The sequence below is a fragment of the Drosophila albomicans genome, chromosome 3 (genome assembly GCF_009650485.2).
Source record: "Drosophila albomicans strain 15112-1751.03 chromosome 3, ASM965048v2, whole genome shotgun sequence".
NCBI lineage: Eukaryota > Metazoa > Arthropoda > Insecta > Diptera > Drosophilidae > Drosophila > Drosophila albomicans.
In genome coordinates, this window is record NC_047629.2 from 11,090,949 (window position 1) to 11,109,125 (window position 18,177).

The 18,177-nt window shown below is 42.0% G+C and overlaps 3 protein-coding genes across 7 annotated transcripts; 2 read left to right on the forward strand and 1 right to left on the reverse strand.

The window, feature by feature from the left end:
• The first annotated feature begins 2,834 nt into the window (after window positions 1-2,834).
• Window positions 2,835-15,714, forward strand: LOC117570791 (uncharacterized). Of its 5 annotated transcripts, none has more exons than XM_034252643.2 (8): window positions 2,835-3,009; window positions 3,989-4,409; window positions 12,589-12,674; window positions 12,756-13,002; window positions 13,090-13,780; window positions 13,854-13,987; window positions 14,565-14,699; window positions 14,757-15,714. In XM_034252643.2, exons 2-8 carry the CDS (start codon window positions 4,162-4,164, stop codon window positions 14,932-14,934), a joined length of 1,719 nt encoding a protein of 572 aa, XP_034108534.1. In that variant the 5' UTR covers window positions 2,835-3,009; window positions 3,989-4,161; the 3' UTR covers window positions 14,935-15,714. The 5 variants fall into 5 exon arrangements, with proteins under 5 accessions (XP_034108534.1, XP_034108536.1, XP_034108533.1 ...); XM_034252645.2 differs by having other exon boundaries at window positions 4,062-4,409; XM_034252642.2 differs by having other exon boundaries at window positions 2,835-2,983.
• On the reverse strand, window positions 8,172-11,522 carry LOC117571364 (uncharacterized). The gene is made up of 2 exons (XM_034253475.2): window positions 10,626-11,522; window positions 8,172-10,096 (listed from the first exon to the last, which is right to left on the reverse strand). The coding sequence occupies exons 1-2, from the start codon at window positions 11,520-11,522 to the stop codon at window positions 8,912-8,914; spliced, it is 2,082 nt and encodes a 693-aa protein (XP_034109366.1). The 3' UTR covers window positions 8,172-8,911.
• Window positions 15,715-16,159: 445 nt separating the features above from the next.
• On the forward strand, window positions 16,160-18,074 carry LOC117566708 (5-hydroxytryptamine receptor 1F). The gene is made up of 3 exons (XM_034246253.2): window positions 16,160-16,354; window positions 16,410-16,712; window positions 16,967-18,074. The coding sequence occupies exons 1-3, from the start codon at window positions 16,160-16,162 to the stop codon at window positions 17,876-17,878; spliced, it is 1,410 nt and encodes a 469-aa protein (XP_034102144.1). The 3' UTR covers window positions 17,879-18,074.
• Window positions 18,075-18,177: the final 103 nt, after the last annotated feature.

Sequence of the window (18,177 nt, forward strand, 5' to 3'; positions counted from 1 at the left end):
CAAATTTTCATTTTTTAGAAGAAAAGAGACTTTAAGAAAAGTTCATAGATATGTTTATTCTTAATGTAATACATATAAATATATTTGTTATCTCTTGCGGTTGCAAAATTAATGAAAAACAATGAATACAATTTTTAGAGGAAAAAGTATTTAAGAAAACATTCTCTAAAGTTAAAGTTTCCAAATTAAAGCAAAAAATATTTTCTTAAGTTACTTACTATGATATACATATGTTATATATGTCTATATAAATATATTTCTTATCTTCCTCAACTGCTGAATCTTTTAAGCGATTCCATACATCTCAGGTTACCGGGTATAAGATCGTGTCATTTATTTCCACTCTGAGGCATTTGCTCATAAACTCACTCAGTCGGTCTTGGGACTCGTTCCACCTTTTTGTCGATAATTAATTTGTTAAAAAATGCAATGCAACGCCGCTTGGGCCACCATCAAAGCCAGAGGCAAGGCAAAAGCCAAAGTCAAAGCCTGGCAAGCAGCTTGCATTATGCATGAGCTTGGCCTGGCAGGAACCGACCTCAACTCAGCTTCGCTCCCATCCTTCAAGACTAACTTTTGCTCTTAAGCGGCGCCGTCAAGGCTGCCCCGCTGTCCCCCTCTTTACCCTCAACAACAAGTATCCACAGTGAACTGCAAATGGTACGATATACTATATGTTACGAATATGTGGTGTCCGCTGTCATCAGGTGTATTCCGCATCCGCGTCTCATTTCCAGCGCCGCTGATTAGGTCATTTTAATTTGTTGCTCTTGTATATCTAAGCTTAACTTGCAGAGAATTCGATACTACGAGCTACGAACTGTAGACAGGCCCCCAAAAACCTGTGTTTCCTGCGTATGCCAGAATTCCGGGAAAACCTCGAGTGAACTAAGGTAAATGCGCAGTCAGGGAGTCTGAGAAAGTGAGCAAAGTCAGCAATATTCCATAAAAACAATGGCAAAACCAATGAATATAAAAATATTTGCTGAAATGCATTGCAATGTTTGATTTGTCATTCTACAATATCTACATATAATCAGTAGATTATTTCTGAAACTAATTGGAAACAAAACTGAGCTCATCAGCAATAGTAAACCAACAGAAAGCTTACTATTATATTTAATATAAGAAGAAAACTAGTATGCAGTAAATATCAGTTGAGTATCTTATATGTTAAAAAAATCTTAAAAATTCAAACAATATCTTAGTAAGGTTTTTCTGAATATACGGTACGGTATTTGTGAAGATATCGTGTAATTTTTAGCTTAATTACGATATATATATATGTATATATTTGAAATATGTATATAATAATAATAATATATTCTGTACAAAGTATTATAACGCAGTGGAGTGAACAACAAGTTTGATTAGGAATAGGACAAATATGTACATATGTGTATATTCTTACGATCGCATAGATTTCGCAAAAGTTGGAGACTCTCTTAGATTAACTTTCACTTTCAGTTTTCTACTATTAAGTGCCAAAGTTTAAGACCTCATCAACCAGCACTCTCTTTTCAGCAAATTAAATTCAGAATTTAATATTAGATTTAATATAATAAATAAAAATATAAAAACTTTTAATAATAATAACAAATTATGTAAAGGATATCCACAATATATATATTTTTAAATACTTTTGTATTTTACTACATACGAACGTGTCAATAGCGATACCATAATCTATTAATACTGTATTGTATCTCTTTGGTAATACAATTGTGTATTGAATTATAGTCTGAATATACCTTTTGGTTTTTTTTTTAGTTTTTTTGGAATATATTTTTAGTATATTATAACAATAATACCGCATTCCAATTGCTTTGAACTTCTTTGATATGAATAGTGGGTATCTCATAGTCGAGGAGACTCAACTCTAGCCTTCTCACATGTTTTGTGTAACAATTATGGCCCGAAAGATGAAAAGTAAACGAAGCAACGGCTTGAACACGGACTGTGACACGATCTGCCAGGGCATGGAGACTAAACTCCAGATGTCAGTTGCCATTGCCAGTTGCAGGAACGGGCGTGGACTAGTCAGCGGATCAACGCATATGCACTTGACGCGAAGGCAAAAGTATCTCAATTTGGATCTGATTCAATTGTTTATCTTCCGTGTGCTTTCGAGGCACAATATCGGATTTCAAGTTGTGCAGAGTGCAGAGTTGTTGCGGCTCAGTGGCGCTCGGATTTTTGCCTTCAAAGTCACGTGCCGCACATAAAACAAACGCATTTTATGTTTTACATGTTGTTGGCGTATTTTCTGAGTTCTGTGTTTCTGCTTTCAATGAAAATGAAATTCAAAAATTGAAAATTGTTGGTGCCACAGAGAACGAGAGCAAGAACAGCAACAATAAAGCACAATCCTATAACAATGGGAAAGTCAGTAGGAGACGAAGACAGAGACGGAGACGAAGACCGAGACGGAGACGAGTCGAAGTTGGCCGCCTCATCAATGGAGCAGGCCCGAAGCAGGCGCAGGCAGGCACATTAATTAAAGCAAAGAAAAAAGTAGAAGTAGCTATATATAAAAACACTTAAATACATATGTACATACATATGTACACATGCACACATGCTCAAAATCGCAAACACAAACACATACCAACAAATGTGCGCTTGCTGCTGGCAGCGCAGTTGGCACTTCGGCAAATATCTTCGTGCTTTTTTGGGGCGGCATCTTCGTAAACACAGCTGCAGTCGCTGCTGCCTACTCTCTGCTGCTGCTGGCCAAAGCAGAGCAGAGCAGAGCACTGAGCAGAGCAGAGCAGAGCAGTCGACGACAGCTGCCCTCGGGATTTCATTTGCTTTGCTTTGCGCACGACTCTCATTTTGTGTTTGCTCGTCAAGGCAGACGGAAGCAGCAGCTTCAGCTTCCGACATACGCGCGTGCCTCTGTGATTCGCGATTCCTTTATCTAACAGTATTCGAGATTGTGTGAACATTTCGATGTTTTTGTAATCGGGAGCAAAAGCAAAAGGTTTAGTGAGATTCCGCTAGCTAACGGTACACACTGGCCAACGATAAATGTTACGCGCCTTAAAAAAATCACACAGCACCAGAGACTAACTAGCGAATGAGTGTTTGTGCTAGTGCGCGTGTGTATGCGTTTGTGCATGTGTATGTGTTCGCGTTTGTGGTAGGCGTACTTCATTCGTTAATTGCTTAGCTGGGCAACAACAGGTGGCAACCCCCTGCCTAGGACCAGCCTCCCTTTTGACGACGCGGCGTTGCCAAATTGTCGAAGCGCACGCAAATTCGCAGAATATTAATTGCCCATGTGAATGTGTGTGTGCGTATGCGTGTGCGTGTGAGTGTGCGAGTGTGCTTGTGCGTGTGTTGGGGGCGTGTGGACGCAATTAGCAAATCTAACAGTTCCAAGAATCGATTCAGTGCGGCCAAAAATTAATTGGCTGCCCCTCAGCAAACAAAACAAAAGTAACAAAAAACCCAATAAAGAGAAATACAAAAGTAAGAAACCCAAAAAAAAAAAAAAAACAGAAGGAAAACAGAAAAACTCTTAAAAAGCCGCCGCAGTGCGCTGCTAAAAATAATTTCTTTTTTGGCGATATTCGGTTGGCTAAAGCTAAAGCTAAAGAAGTTGTCACAGCCCCGAAAGCAACAGTGATGCGTGTCAAAGGTTCGACAGGCCTTAATTGTGCCCAGCAGTAGAAGGGAGCGAGGGGTTAGAGCGTGTCGGGGCAGAAGGAAGGCAATAAAGGGGCTGGGGTTGGGGTCACAGCGGGGGATGATGACAGCTAGACGCTGAAGTGGTCAAGCAGAAAACTTAAATCAGCTTAAGGAAGATTAACAGCTAAATAAAACAATTGTTGTGGGTTAAGCCGAAGAGCTGAGTCTGAAGTTTTGATCGATTAGTGGTCACAATGCAATTGACAGTCAAGATTTCTAATGAATTGAAATGAAAATTAATTAGCACATTATTTCATTAATTTATGGCGAATATATACAACGTATTCTTTCTCAGACCTGAAATTGACTAGACATATGGTTAAATTTACGATCGAATAAATGAATGCTAGATTATTATTATTACGTAGAGCGCACCTAAATTCACACCTCAAGACCGCAGAAGAGCCGCAAGACTTTATAGAAATAATCTACAAAATACCACGAAAATAAACAAATCAAATAATCACAATGCGACGGCAACCTTTGGTGATCTTATTGCTGCTCAGCTGTGCGCAATTGCAGGCAGAGATTGCTCATTCACCGTTGATCAGCAATCGCATCAGTCCAGCTTCCTCACAGGAGACACATGCCGCGATCTCTGCAGTTTGCCCCCAGCGTTTGGCCTACGAGAAAATGGTGAACAGCATTGACGATGTGGAGGATCTGTATGTGGATGTGCCCGTCCACATTGCCCTTGAGCAGAGGCAGAGGAAACGGTGAGTAGAACTCTCAGTGCTTAAGTTGTAATTTGTAAATTCGTAAGCTGAGCTGAGCTAAGTGCTTCAACTTCTAATTTGAGTAATGCGCCTAAGTGCGCTGGCGTCGCCGTCTGTCACACAAATCAAATTAGAGAGCCACAAACAATAACCAACACACACACACACACACACAAACACACGCTGAGGTAACAGGACGAAGATGCCACTGGGGCAGGACATCAACTTGGGCGCCATTCTCACTCCACTTCACACTAGATAGCATGGGAAAAGAAACCAACAAAAATAATTTATAACCACGACGTGTGGCTGGCCAAACACAAATACAAACACAGACACACACACACACACAGCCATAGACACAGACACAAAAGCCAGCCAGGCAGCCAGTCAGCCAGATTTTTACAGTTGCCATAAATATTAGCAGTGCGAATGTGTGTGTGCGTGTGTGTGTGTAGATCTTTTCTGCTTCTTGCTTTTTGAACGCCCTCTTCATCTGCCACATGCCACAACTTGTATTTGTCTAAGTTGCGCTAGTGTTTGTGTGTGTTTTTGTTTTTGTTAGGCTCACAGCTGCGACCGCGTTGCACGTGGCGTATGAGCAACTTTTTCGTTGTTCCCTTATTATTATTTTATTTTTTTCGTGTTTGTTTTTTTTTTTTTTTTTTTTTTTGCTTGGCCTGCCCTCGTTTGGTCCTGGGTCAAGACAAGTCGTCACGTTTTCGCTTAACGCGCGCCTGGCAGGCATTTTGTTTTCCCCAACTTCGATGCTCTATAAGTAGTTTGAGGTTAGTTTGCTACGATATGAAGATCAATCAAGTACAAATGTGGAAGCATATTAAGCAACTAATTTTAAAAATAGATTATATATTCACTACCATATCAGACTTCAACCTGGCAGGCATTTTGTTTTCCCCAACTTCGATGCTCTATAAGTAGTTTGAGGTTAGTTTGCTACGATATGAAGATCAATCAAGTACAAATGTGGAAGCATATTAAGCAACGAATTTTAAAAAGAGATTATATATTCACTACCATATCAGACTTCATCTCAGTCTCAGTAAGTGCATGTAAAATTCGATCTGCCTTATCTTGGATTTCCTGTTTGAAATTGCTTTTATTTTCAACTTGAAGTTTCTGTCTTTTATTTCGTCAAAGAACGTGCGAACCTTTTCTTGTTGGAATGGCGCTTGACTTTGCTGTTGCTGTTGTTGCTGCTGCTGCTGTTGGTGCTGCTGTTGGTGCTCATATAACTTTGATCATTTTGGCATAGAATGTCATACATTCAAATGAATGTCGCTCTTTTTTTGGTTTTATTGTCGCACGACCAGTGGCAAGTGGCAAGTGGCGAGTGCTCCTATTGCACGGTTTGCAGCACCTCCAAGCTGCCCGGCTACGTGATGTACGTCTCGAGTTGCCGTTGTGGAGCGTGTGAAAAGCGCAGAGCAAACGCGGAGTTTATGAGGCGTTCAGTCATTAAGAGTTTTGCTAGAATTAAGCGATCTGCCTGCCGATGCTTGCACGGCCTGTTAACCGACTGTAGAAGTTGATTCTACAGACAGAGAGAGAGAGAGAGAGAGAGAGAGATAGAGAGGGAGAAGAGTTGGCAGACAGGACACAGCTCCTGTGCTGGAAGCAATCAAGGAACAACTCGGCCTACACTTTATATTCGTTGACGCAAACAAATCATAAATATTAATTTTACGACTTAATTCGACGGCGCAATATCTGCCTTGCAAACTGGAACTTCAATCGGAATTGGCTGCTGGTATCTGTGTGTTGGTGTGTGTGTTGCAACTGGGACTGGGCCACTTGCCACCTGTAGCATACACGCATTTGGCCAATGGCCCGAAAATCAAAACAAACTACAAAATCGTTTTTAATGCGTTGTTGTTATAGTCTCGGGTGTTGTGTTGTGTTCTTTTTTTTTTTTTTGTGCTACTGCTGCCGTTGCATTTTTATGCTCGCCGCAGGCTTGAAATGTTGTAAACAACTTTTATTGCACTCAAAAGAAAGAGAGATAGTGAGAGGGGAGACAGAGATAGACCAAGGGGAGGTTGACTCCCCCACAAACGCAGTTCCTTCTCTCCGCGTGTTGGTTTATGGCGTGAAACTATTTATTTGTAAGCGTATCAAAAAAAGCTGCAATAATAAAAACAACAACAGCAACAACAACAACAACAATAAGAAGAGAGCACTAAAATTTGTTGGCCATAAAATGCGCAGCATAATTTTTCGCCAGAAAGTGCGCAGACCTTCGGCAAACGTTGACGACTTTTAGCATCGCTTCGAAATAAACTTGTAGTCGATATTTTTAGACTCGCACACAGACTTGTCACTGCATCTGCACATGCAACTGCAACTGCCACATGGGACTGAGTGTGAATAGAATGCGCATCAGACAGACACTTGGGCGTCGCACGTACGGCGAGACAGACTGAGAAGACAGACGGACGGACAGACGGATGGACAGACAGACTCCGTAGTGTCGCTTAGTCACTCATCAGACACTGCTCAAACGCCATAGTTCAATAGTCTACAATTTCACCAAAATACAGAAGCAAATCAACACACACACACTCGCACACACTCACTCATGCACACATTTGCATTAAAGTGCAGTCACTAAGTGCACGTTGTGCCCATTTTGTGAGTGCTTTCTGAGTAATCTAGTGAATGTGAATGTTTGCAACAAAGTTTTGCGCGCTAAAATATTTGAATGAATCGCAGAACAAAACTAAATTAATTAATTATTCACCTCTTACAAACATCTACTGAGAAGTAAGAGAATAATCTCATCGCAGAATTTAATAAAATTCAATTTAGTGAATTATACTCTTTTAAATAAGTTGAGTTTTTATTGTAATTACTTTACCTACTTTAAGGTATATTTTAACTATGTAAAGTACTTTAAAGTAGTGTACTTATACCCGGAGGTATTATAACTTTGTGCCAGCAGGAAAGCTATATAACCAGATAACAGAAAAAGACATCTTGGTTAGCCGACTCGATTCATATCTATAGTATACCTTAAATATAAGAGTATATCGATATATGTACATAATATAACATTTGGTATATTTTTTGTTTTTTTTTTCTTATTTTATTTATTTTTATACCTTCTCATAAGGACTACAGAAAGTGTATGTGATAAGCAGAAGGAGGTATGTCCGTCTGTCTGTCCGTCTGTCCGTATGAACATCTAGATGATGGAGACTATAAGAGATAGAGCTATTATTTTTTATGATGGCACTTGTTTTCGTTGGGAGATCAAGTTTGTTTTAGATTTTTGTCACGCCTACTATAGCCCCCATAAATAAATAAAATCAATACCAATTTTAAAGCTATTGTCGCGATTTTATAAGTTTTGAAAATTTTGTTGTTCTTAAAATGCTGGTTCTCCAAATTTTTTTGGTATATTTTATTTTTTCTCTACAATATATTTGAAATGTAGTAGTACTACATCGATATACCAATAATATCCTTCATTAATTTTTAGTATTTTTTTCTATATTTATTAAATAAGTTTAAATTTTATAATTTTAATTGTATAACGTATTTTCGCAGCAATTTAAATTAAGTCGCAGCTAGGAAAAGAGCTTAGAATAGTTGTAAAATAAATGTTCTAGATATGTATCAACACCATATAAGAGTTTACCTTTTTTTGAGGAACTTATTTTGATTGTTTTGTTGAGCTTTTTGTGACTTTAGCTTGTTCACCTTACTGTGCTCTAATCTCTTTGGGTTGACATTTAAACTATCGAAGTGTAAAAGTTTTAATCGCAGAGTTTCTTTTATTTGGGCCACAAATTCCAAAGTTTATACAAATACATTTGGTAACTATGGTGCTTATAAGCATATTATGTGAACTAGCTTGTTCCCTGGCCATTCACTATTCACTATTAGAGTACTATCTGTGTTTTCCATTCGAAACTTGTTCTTTGTATTTTGGTGCAGCAAACGCAGGAATACTATTCATTCAATGCAGATTGTCAATTTGTGTGAGCAAAAAATACGAACTGCAAACTGTGAAAGGACAGGGGAGGGAGAAGGGAGGGAGAGATTGTAGCCTGCAAGCTAAGAAGATGGAAGCTGAGATGGAAATGGCGCTGGAGGGCAAAGCAAAGCAAACTAAAGCAAAGAAAGCAAGCAAGCAAGCAGTCAACCGACTGCCTGACTGTCTGCTTGTTTTCATGCCGTCGCTTTTGATAGTTGCAAAAATAGAATTTTGTCGCTGATTTTAAGTATTTCGCGTGAAAACTACAACTACCAACCAGATGAGGCCAGACATTCAAGCAACAAACGAGGAAGACCACAGCGACAAAGACGACAACGACAACAACAACAACAACAACGACCCCAACATTGATGTTGCCACTCTGCCTTCAACTCTCTCCCTTTGTCGTTGTCGTGGTCGCTCCCTCAATTGCAAATTTATGTGAATTGAGTCAATTTTTATGGTTTCAACTACTTGGTTAGTTGGTTTTGTTTGTCTGGCTGCCTTACAGGACTTTGCGTCTCTTGACGGGCGTGAATCGCACAACCGGAGCCATTGCCTGCCGGAGTTGATAACGTTCTCTGCGCCACTTGGTGCGCCGTAGTTGCCTGCGTCGCTGTCGCCTGCGTAGCCTGCAGCCGCGATAAACGTAGAGCAACTCGAGAAGAAAGGCCAGAGAGGCACTGAAAATACCAAAGATTAGTATGCCAAAGGGACCCTTTACATGCTCCGTGGTCAGCACAATGGCAGTGTCTGCGAAGTTGGGTCGCATCTTGGCAATGCGATTGAGGTACGTGTTGTTGAATCGAAAGTCAGAGTCAATCTTCGCTATGATGCCCACATCCCGCATGTAGCGGATTACCATGTTTATCTCGAACATGAAGGGAAAGCCCGCCTTCATGATCATCTGCATGGGACTGGTGAAGACGTTCTGGGGAAAGGCGAAGATGTCGTCCGCATGTCGATTCTGCATAATGTACATGCGGCTGCTCAGAATGCAGCGCAGTCCCTCCTCTACGTCTTTGAGGTTCTTAGTGCGTGGCCTAAAGTCGACGGACGAATTGTATGCCTTGAATATCCACATGTCGTCGTCGTTCTCGAACCAATCGCGACTCTCTTCCTCGCCGCCAAAGGGAATGCCCGCAGCGACCACTTCCTTCAGTTCGTCCAGCTGATGTAGATAGCCAGGGTATTGGAATGTCTCAATCATCTTCGAAGTGTAGGTGGCCACCAGATTAATGCCATACAAGGTCAGCGATAGGAAAAATAATCTCGTCGCCTCACATATGGGACGCTCCTGCACTGCCACGCCTATGGATACTGCCAGGGCGTTGATGGCTGTCAAGCTGAGTTGCTGAAAGTACTTTGGTTCCGGCAAGATCCGAACCAAGGCATACCAGAACAGCCAGGTCAGGACAAGCACCAACAGAAAGCTAACCCAAGTGTTCCAGGCAAAGATGCCGATCATGGCTCGCCAGGCTGGACGATGATCCGCGAGCTTGGTGAACCAAGTGTGTGCGTCCTGGAGATAAGAGTCGGATCCCCAGAAGTCGACAGTCACCTCGTTGTCGGGATAGAAGCCTCCCATTATGAAGTCGCATTCGCCCTCGGACAATTTTCCCAGCAAACCATTCCAGTTGCCATCTTCATCGACCTCACCTCGTGTGTCCCTAGTGCACGTCTGATTGGTCTGTAAGGAAGATATTGTTGGGAATAACTTTATTCAATAGCAGACGCATCTTTCGCGTTATAGTTGGTTTGGTCAGTAAGCTGGTATATTTTGTACGCTGGTATATTCTAACAATGGTAATTAATATATTATACCTAATGAAGATTTCGGTATTCTTTAATAGTTCTTCAGTATATTAATTCTGAAATGGGAACTACACTAAAAAAGCAGCGTTTTTTTTTAATAAAATAGATGTGGATGTTCGGACAAAGAGTTCAATTTTCCCAAAAAATTAAATATTATTTTCTAGTCCTTAAAATATTTTTTTTCGTTAAATAAATAATGGTTGAAAAATTATTGAAGATATATCTTTTGGCTGCTTAAGCTGAATTCGCAATATAATTGGGAACTTAATTACATGATGCTCGGAGTTTAACGCATTTCTAATACATCCGTTTAATAACCGAAAAATTTGAAGCAAACATTTGTCTTAAGATTCCCCCTATTGATTTGCAACGTCTGATACCGTGTGGTGTTTCGTATCACTCACTTCAAAACCCAGACGGTTGCGCACGAATCCCAATATCCGCATCTCGAGTCCCACAATGCAATCCTCTTCCACGAAGGGAGCAGCAATAGAACAACAGACGTAGAAGGTGCAGTTGCGAGGACTGAAGCCGCTTATGTAATCCAACATGGACACATGAACCGCATGTGAAGAGGGATAAAGCTGACCGTTCTGGCATTGTCCCACGCTCTGCACACTGAGCACGCGACAGTCGATGTTGCTGTAGTAATCGTTCACCAGGAGATTGTAGTCCGTCGAAGAGTTGGCATAAAGCAAAGCCACTCGATGCACGTAGAACTTGGTCATCAGATCGTTGAAGATCGTCGAGGCAATCTTCCAGGGCTTATCTCGCAGCTCTGGATTATGGTAGAGCACAAGGAAGCGAGCTCCTGGATTCCAGGAGCGACTCTTAGTCAAATACTTGCTCATCATCTTCTGCAGTCGCTCCACGCTGTCGACGATGATAACATAATTGTCAGCCAGTAGAATTTCGCCAAAGATTTTCGAGGGTTTCGAATTCAGTTGATCGGAGATGACGCGCAGTTGATAGAACTCACGTTCCGGCGGCATCGATGTGTTGCTGATGGCCTCATTGATGCGCTTGCTGAAGCCCTTCTGGATGAGAGCTGCCGGCAGCGACATGTTGTACACGTTGGTCATCATCAGGTTGTAGGCGCGAGTGAAACGTTCCATGGGATTGCGGTAGAAGAAGATTTGAGCAAAGCTGTCCAGACAATCGACGCCCACCTGCCAGGTATGCGGACCCACATCCTTGCCGGGCAGCATGTAGATGACCATATTGGCGGACTCGTTGGAAGGATTCACAATCGCCTCAGCGCCCATCAGCATCAGAAGCAACAGCGCGAAATTCGGCCTCATTTTCATGCACACTTCGAGCTGAACGTTGGTTGAGCAACTGAGACAATTGTTGGCGTGTTTGGCTTTATTGTGTGTTTGTTGGCGTTTGCTGCCCTACAATGCATGCGGCACATCGGTTAATGGCAACACACCTAAATCATTTATGGCCAGCTTCTGGGGATTCGGCTATGGCGCATTGAGTCTGTTGTGTTTGCCCTCTGTAATTGACTGCTGTCATCAGGCAACAAAAAAAAAAAACAATAAAATAAAGAACGTCATCGCAACTGCAACATGCGAGGCTTGAATTAAAGCAAATATTTGTGCAGTCGCTGTGGCGCCATCGGAAAATGGCCGCCAACAAAGGCAATGCATTAAAGCACTCCATCAAACAGTTGGGAACCTTTTGGCGGTGCAGCCAAATTCGCAACCCTCCAAGAGGGGAGGGAGGGGGGTTGGCTTGCAAAATGGCGTTGGCGTTGGCCGGAAGTAGCCGGTCATAAAACTTGAGATGGCCGGCCATAAGCCAAGTCAATGAGTCACTTTGCTGCAATGGCGCTGTCCGCTCTTCCGCCACCAACACACAAGCACACACACACACGCGCACATAAGTCTCATATGCGTATGTATGTGGGCGTGTGCGAACTGTGGCACATTTGTCTTGGCTTTTGTCATTAGAAAGATTGCTCGTAAATTTCGCATTTAATTACAAAACAAAACATTGAGCGTCTCTCAAGTCTGCCAAGCTCGAGAAGTAACGAAAAAAGAACGAAGCGAGGAGAGAAGAGGAAACTCTTGTTGCAAGCAGAAACCCGTTGAACTCATGCCTGCAACATTGTTGCAGCGCCACAGCTGCCAAAGGCGCTGACTCACCCCGGACTCGCACTCGAACTTGGACTTTGACTTTGAAACGGACTCGGACACCATCAGCGAAACAAATTGTGAATGATAATTTAGTGTCATGATTTTTGACAAAGAGCGCGAACAGTTTGCAGTTGAGTTCAGTTCAGTTCTGTTTATTTCTCCCCCAGGTGGAGAACATTACAATCACATCCACCGCAATTCATTGCCTTGTTTCGCTTTTTCACAGATTCGCGCTGAAGTTAAACAACTCAACACCGCTGACGATTCTGTTCTCGTTGCCTGTGGCACGTCAGCTTTACTACAATCAAACAGGTACGCTCTGACTTGTGTCACGCCCCTCAAGGATGCAACACCAACTGACCAACTCAATTCATTTACTTTGCCTACACACAGCGAACGTCTTGCGACTTGCAACGCCCGCCAAGGGACCTGGCATCGCCATGGGCCGCTTGGTCCTCCCCTGCGCCCTTCGTGGGCAATACGATTTGTTTGTGCAGGCACGACAAGGCGGCGCTCTGAAGCTGGAGGCACAGGCCAAGCATCCGCAGTCATCGGCGATGCTCAATCACTCACATCGCATCGCCATCCGCACTCAGAATCGGGTGCGAAAACGTCAGTTGATTGTTAAATGGGAGCGTAGGTGGGTGCAATCTTAAAGCTCTGTCTTGACTGATATATTGGTAGATTAATAACTGACGCTCTAATTCCTAACTCATTCCCTTCACAGCAAATTCGATTACCATGCAATGCACTATTGCTTGGTGGTTCAACAAGTTGGTTCCGGGGAAGTCAACGACTTTGCCACCTTCTGCGAGGCAATTTATGCCTACACTCAACAACAACAGCAGACAAATTCGAGAGCTTCTTCTGCTCCCTGCTCGGGAGCCAGCAATATGTTCGACTTGGTCTGGTCACGAGCACCGAAGCGAGCTCGTCACCTCAATCCACGACACAACTTGCACATCGTGTGCACCGGAGCAAGGACGCAGCAACAACTTCGCGGACTTCAGCCCAACAGCAGCTATCGACTGCAGATCTTCGGAGTGGATCAGCGGCTTCAGAACATGACATTACCCTTGGCCAGCACTCAGGTGCACTTCAATCGTACAAACCCAACGGCACTACGGGAGCAGAATCTTTCTCTGCTCAAGATTGGTGGATTGCATGGGGTTCAGGTGTACAGCTTTAAGGTACCCACGACCACGCCACCTCCGCCCTTTATGCGCTATCTGCTGCTGCCTTGTGCTGGCAGCGAGATACGAGTGAAGCTGCTGCATCACCACAAAGAAGTCGCTAATCTGGGCAACATCTATGCGCCCACATATATCAAGCAAGAGGGCATCAAGCCAGGTCAACGATATCTCATGCGATTTGAGCCCAACAACGAGGATGAAGCGTTGAGAGCCCAGAAAGTGCGCGTAAGTTAAGTCAAGATATTAAATTCTTTGACGTAAAGAGTGGGAACTTTTGCAATCCCTTTCTCAATTATAGTTGGCACTGAGCAGCGAGCGACTATTTCGAGATCTCCCGGAACTGCCCAAGAACGTAACCGTATTCAATGTTCGCACCCGCTGCACCAGCACAACATTAGCCTGGAACAGCTCTCCGGATGAGCGCGCTCTGAGGTAAGTTAATACAGGAATAAAGTTAAAATTAGATGAAAGAGCACAAAAATAATTTTTTGTAACTTTTTGGTAATCAGGAAACGGCAAACTGTTAAAAGTATTTTTATAGTCAGTATCAAATCTTCATAATGATCAAATAATACAAATACTTGAAGTCCACATTAAAAAGATGCATTTAGTTACATTAAAATTAAAGTATAATATCTTTGAACAAATATGATTGTACAAATTATTTATTACACATTAGAAAAGAATTCGAGTTGCGAATTATTAGTAGCCTAATAAAAAGTAAAGGGTCTTTTACAGTCAAAGCTTGATTGCAGTTTTCCACTAATATTGTATCAGTAGCTTTGTTGAACGGTTTCTAAAGCGAGTAAATTTTATAAATATGAAGTAATTTTTTTTAAGATATTTAAATATTCCTGATATTTTCTCATTTTTATTCTATTAAGCTAAAGACCTTCGCTGCCATTGCTTTACCAATAGTGTTATTATTAATTTTAATTATAACTAACCTTTTAAATAAATTAATAGTCTATACATAGTTATAAAATATACTACATTTTTTCTTCTTTAGCTATTGCGTGATTGTCTTTAGTCTGCCGCAGCGAAGTGGCGTGGAATACACAAATTATTGCATGGACTTTGGAGCACTGCGAATAACGCAGCACAAGAATTTCAAGTTCATACGCTGTCGCGAAAAGCAGCCCAGGTAAAAAAATAGCTATTGGATGGATCGAATCTGTATAACATTTCATCGATTTTACAGTCCAAACGATAAACTGGAAATGGAGACGATATTCGGTTTAACGCCTGGCGATAGCTATTTGATCTATGTGACTGCCAACTTGAGTATGGGCAAGCCGTTGCCTTATCAGACGCTAACGGTGCACATGGGCAGCCAGTGCGTGGACTTGGAGTCGCAGGAGCAGCCCGAGTACTACTAGGCGTATGCGCAATACGCTGCGATACGCTGTCGAAGAAAGCATTTGTCAAAGCAAGAAATTATCCGTCGTTGTAAAGCTACCTAATCCACTCAACTACCATAAACTGAAAACAAAAAGTAAATCGAAAAATCTATCTAAATACCATAATATACTATATATACTATATATATATATTTACATATAACTATGCGGGTTTTTGCGCTAAGCATAAAAGACTATATATATTACATCTAAATGGCAAACGTATCTTAGCTATGTGAATGTTTGTGTGTGCTTGCGTGTGTGTTATTTCGATCAATCGATTATGTGTGCATGTATTTGTGTTTGCCAACGAATTCCAAGTATTTTGAGCAAAGTTTTTTTGATTCTTTCATATAAATTAAGTCTAGCTTTAAATGTTTTTTGTATATTGTTTACGATTGTGTTTTATGTGTGTTCATTGTTTGAAATCTCGCATTGGTTTTTACTTAAACAAATAGTTACCGATAAACATAACGATAGCGATACCGATACCGATAACGATAACTTTATTTAGCGCTAGGCTTTTGCTGTTAAGTTTACCACAATTAAATTTTTTGTAATTTTTTACATACATACATAGATATTAAATATAATTTAGCTAAGCCTAATTGTACGAATACAGAAAAATAATATTAAAGCTATAAATGTATGCATTATATATGCGCTGTATTTTTTGAGGCGACTTCATTAAAAGTTACAAAATATGATAATTAACTAAATAATGTGGACAATAAAATGTGCTATGCAGAGAACCGAGAAGGCCAATTCATAATAAGAAATAAACTTGTTTGAATTGAGTTTTGTTTTGTGGATTTTTCTTTTCAGTCATAAAGTATTAGTCAATCGCTCATCGCGTGTTGGGCAATCAGTTAGCTAGGACAAGCGATAGCAATCAGCTTGGTAGCTAACAGTTAAATGATGGCGATTGATAAGACACTGCGATACCCGTTGATAATTGCGAGCTAACTGCTGAACGGTAGTCGATGCCCCAACACATTATTCACTGCTTAGTTGAACAAAACCCGTTGAGCTAGGCAAACATATTCGGAAATCGTTGCATACTTTTAGGGCTATCCGACAAATGTCGCTGACTCCCTCACTTTGGCTGTCGTTTTCACTCCCTCGTTATTCTAGCGAATTCGCATATCCGATTGTGCTAATTAAGGATTTGTGTCAACTTCCTGGAAAGCAGCGATGCATCTTCATGGTTCTGGTGGGCATGCTCTTTGCCATCGCCTTCGTGGGTAATATAGGCACCCTTTTTGTGAACAGCAGGCGCAAGCTTAGACCCTTCTTCCGCACCTGTCTCCTGGCACTGGCCTGCAGTGATCTGCTCTACTCGCTGAGCTTCACCACTGCCTACGTGGCTCACTTCAATGCCCCGTATCTGGAACTCTGGGTAAGCGGAGTTCCATCACAACTCGAGTAAGTTGCTTAACCCTCTTTTATTTCAGACTTTGGGACATTTCATGTGTAGTCTGGTGCCTTTCGTGAACACTGCTACCATTATGTTCAGCAGCCTGGTGCTGGTTGCCATTGCCTCGGATCGTTATATGGCCATCAGGCGTGCAGCATCGGGTATTTGGAATCCGAGTTGGCTCTTCTGCGGATTGTGCGTTGGTGGCATTATGTTAACGTCGTTCGTTTGTGCCGTGCCTCTGTTTGTCATCTCGGGTGTTAAGCACATCTATCTGCAGTACACGGATGAGCTGGTGGTCAGCGAATTGCAATTGGCAAACGTTTGCCTAGGCATGACTGTGAGTTCAATCGAAAGGTTAATACGCAGCTCGAGATAAGCCCAGGGAAGACGCAATTAAACGTAGTATACCATATTAGATTCTTTATTTTTAGAGAGCCATTTCAAAAGGGGTTGTTTACGTATACGTTCCGAATCTCGTTTATCAATGGGGTGTTGTTTTTGGAGCTGCGTACTAGTCTTAACATGCCGTTGACATGTGTTTCATATCTTATCAGCTAAACAATTTGCATTTCTATTTATACTTGCGCACAGGGAGTGATTGAGGTCTACAATGTGATACTGCTCAGTCTCATCTTTCTGCCTTGCATTGTGGGCTTCTTCTTTCTCAATGGCACAATTGCACGGCGCCTGTGGCAACGACGTCACTTCCAACAGCAGCAGCAGGAGCAGCAACCGGAGAAGATGAAGGAGGAGCCACGCTTTGTCTATCTGCTGAGCAAGCCAGAGACCACACATGCCATGATGACCGCCTTTAGTGTGGCTGCCTCCATGGACATCGCTACCAGCAACAGCAACATCATCAGCAACAGCAACAGCAAGTCGACTGCGATGCCGCAGCTGAGTCCGGCTGCAGCGGCGCGTGTGGCACGTCATCGTCGCATGGTGCACGTGGTAATCCTAATGATGGCCACATTCATGTGCCTGCGTCTCCCTGGTTGGATATTTCTCATACTGCGGTTATATGGGGCGTTCTCCTCCCCAGTTGAATGGCTACTTTACTTCAGCTTCGGCCTGCTCAACCTAACCAGCAGTGCCCTCAATCCCATTTTCTACACTTTCCTCTCGCAAACCCTTCGCTGCCTCGGAAAGATGAAAGAGCAGTTTCGTAATTTTTTGTGTTGCTGCCCCCACAATCGCGAGAAGCAAGGCGAAATGGACTTGAATCCGGCGATGCCGAAGGAATCAACCAGGCAAAGTCATCGTTGCTTCTGCTGTGGCGTTCAGGTAACTTGGCATTGCTATCCCAAAGCTGACAAGGTACCGACTGCTCCTCAGCTATCACCCGTTGAGGATCACCATGAGAAAACTGATGAGGAAGGCGACGACGAAGATGACGACAGCAATCTGAGCCATTTTACAGGGGTAACAGGCGAGATCTTCACCATCTACAAAGAGAAGTCGGTAGCGACGATGCCGAATGCGTCAATGGAATCGAACAGCTGATAAAGCTCGTCATCCATCATGCTTGCTCTGATTGTGCTATAATTATGAGCTGAATAATGTAATGCAACAGCTTGTTGTTGACTGTAGCGAAAGCAAAGATGAATAAAGCGAACTGATAGGCTCAAATTTTGTTTTGAAAACAATTGCCATTCTAATTATATGTTAATGTGGCATAATAATATATTGTAGAACATTTAAAAGTCGCAATCCATAATTATTTCTGAGTCATTTAAGTTTAATTTGGCTTATTGTTAACTCTTTAGTAACAACTCATTTTATATGCTTGTATATCATTTTGA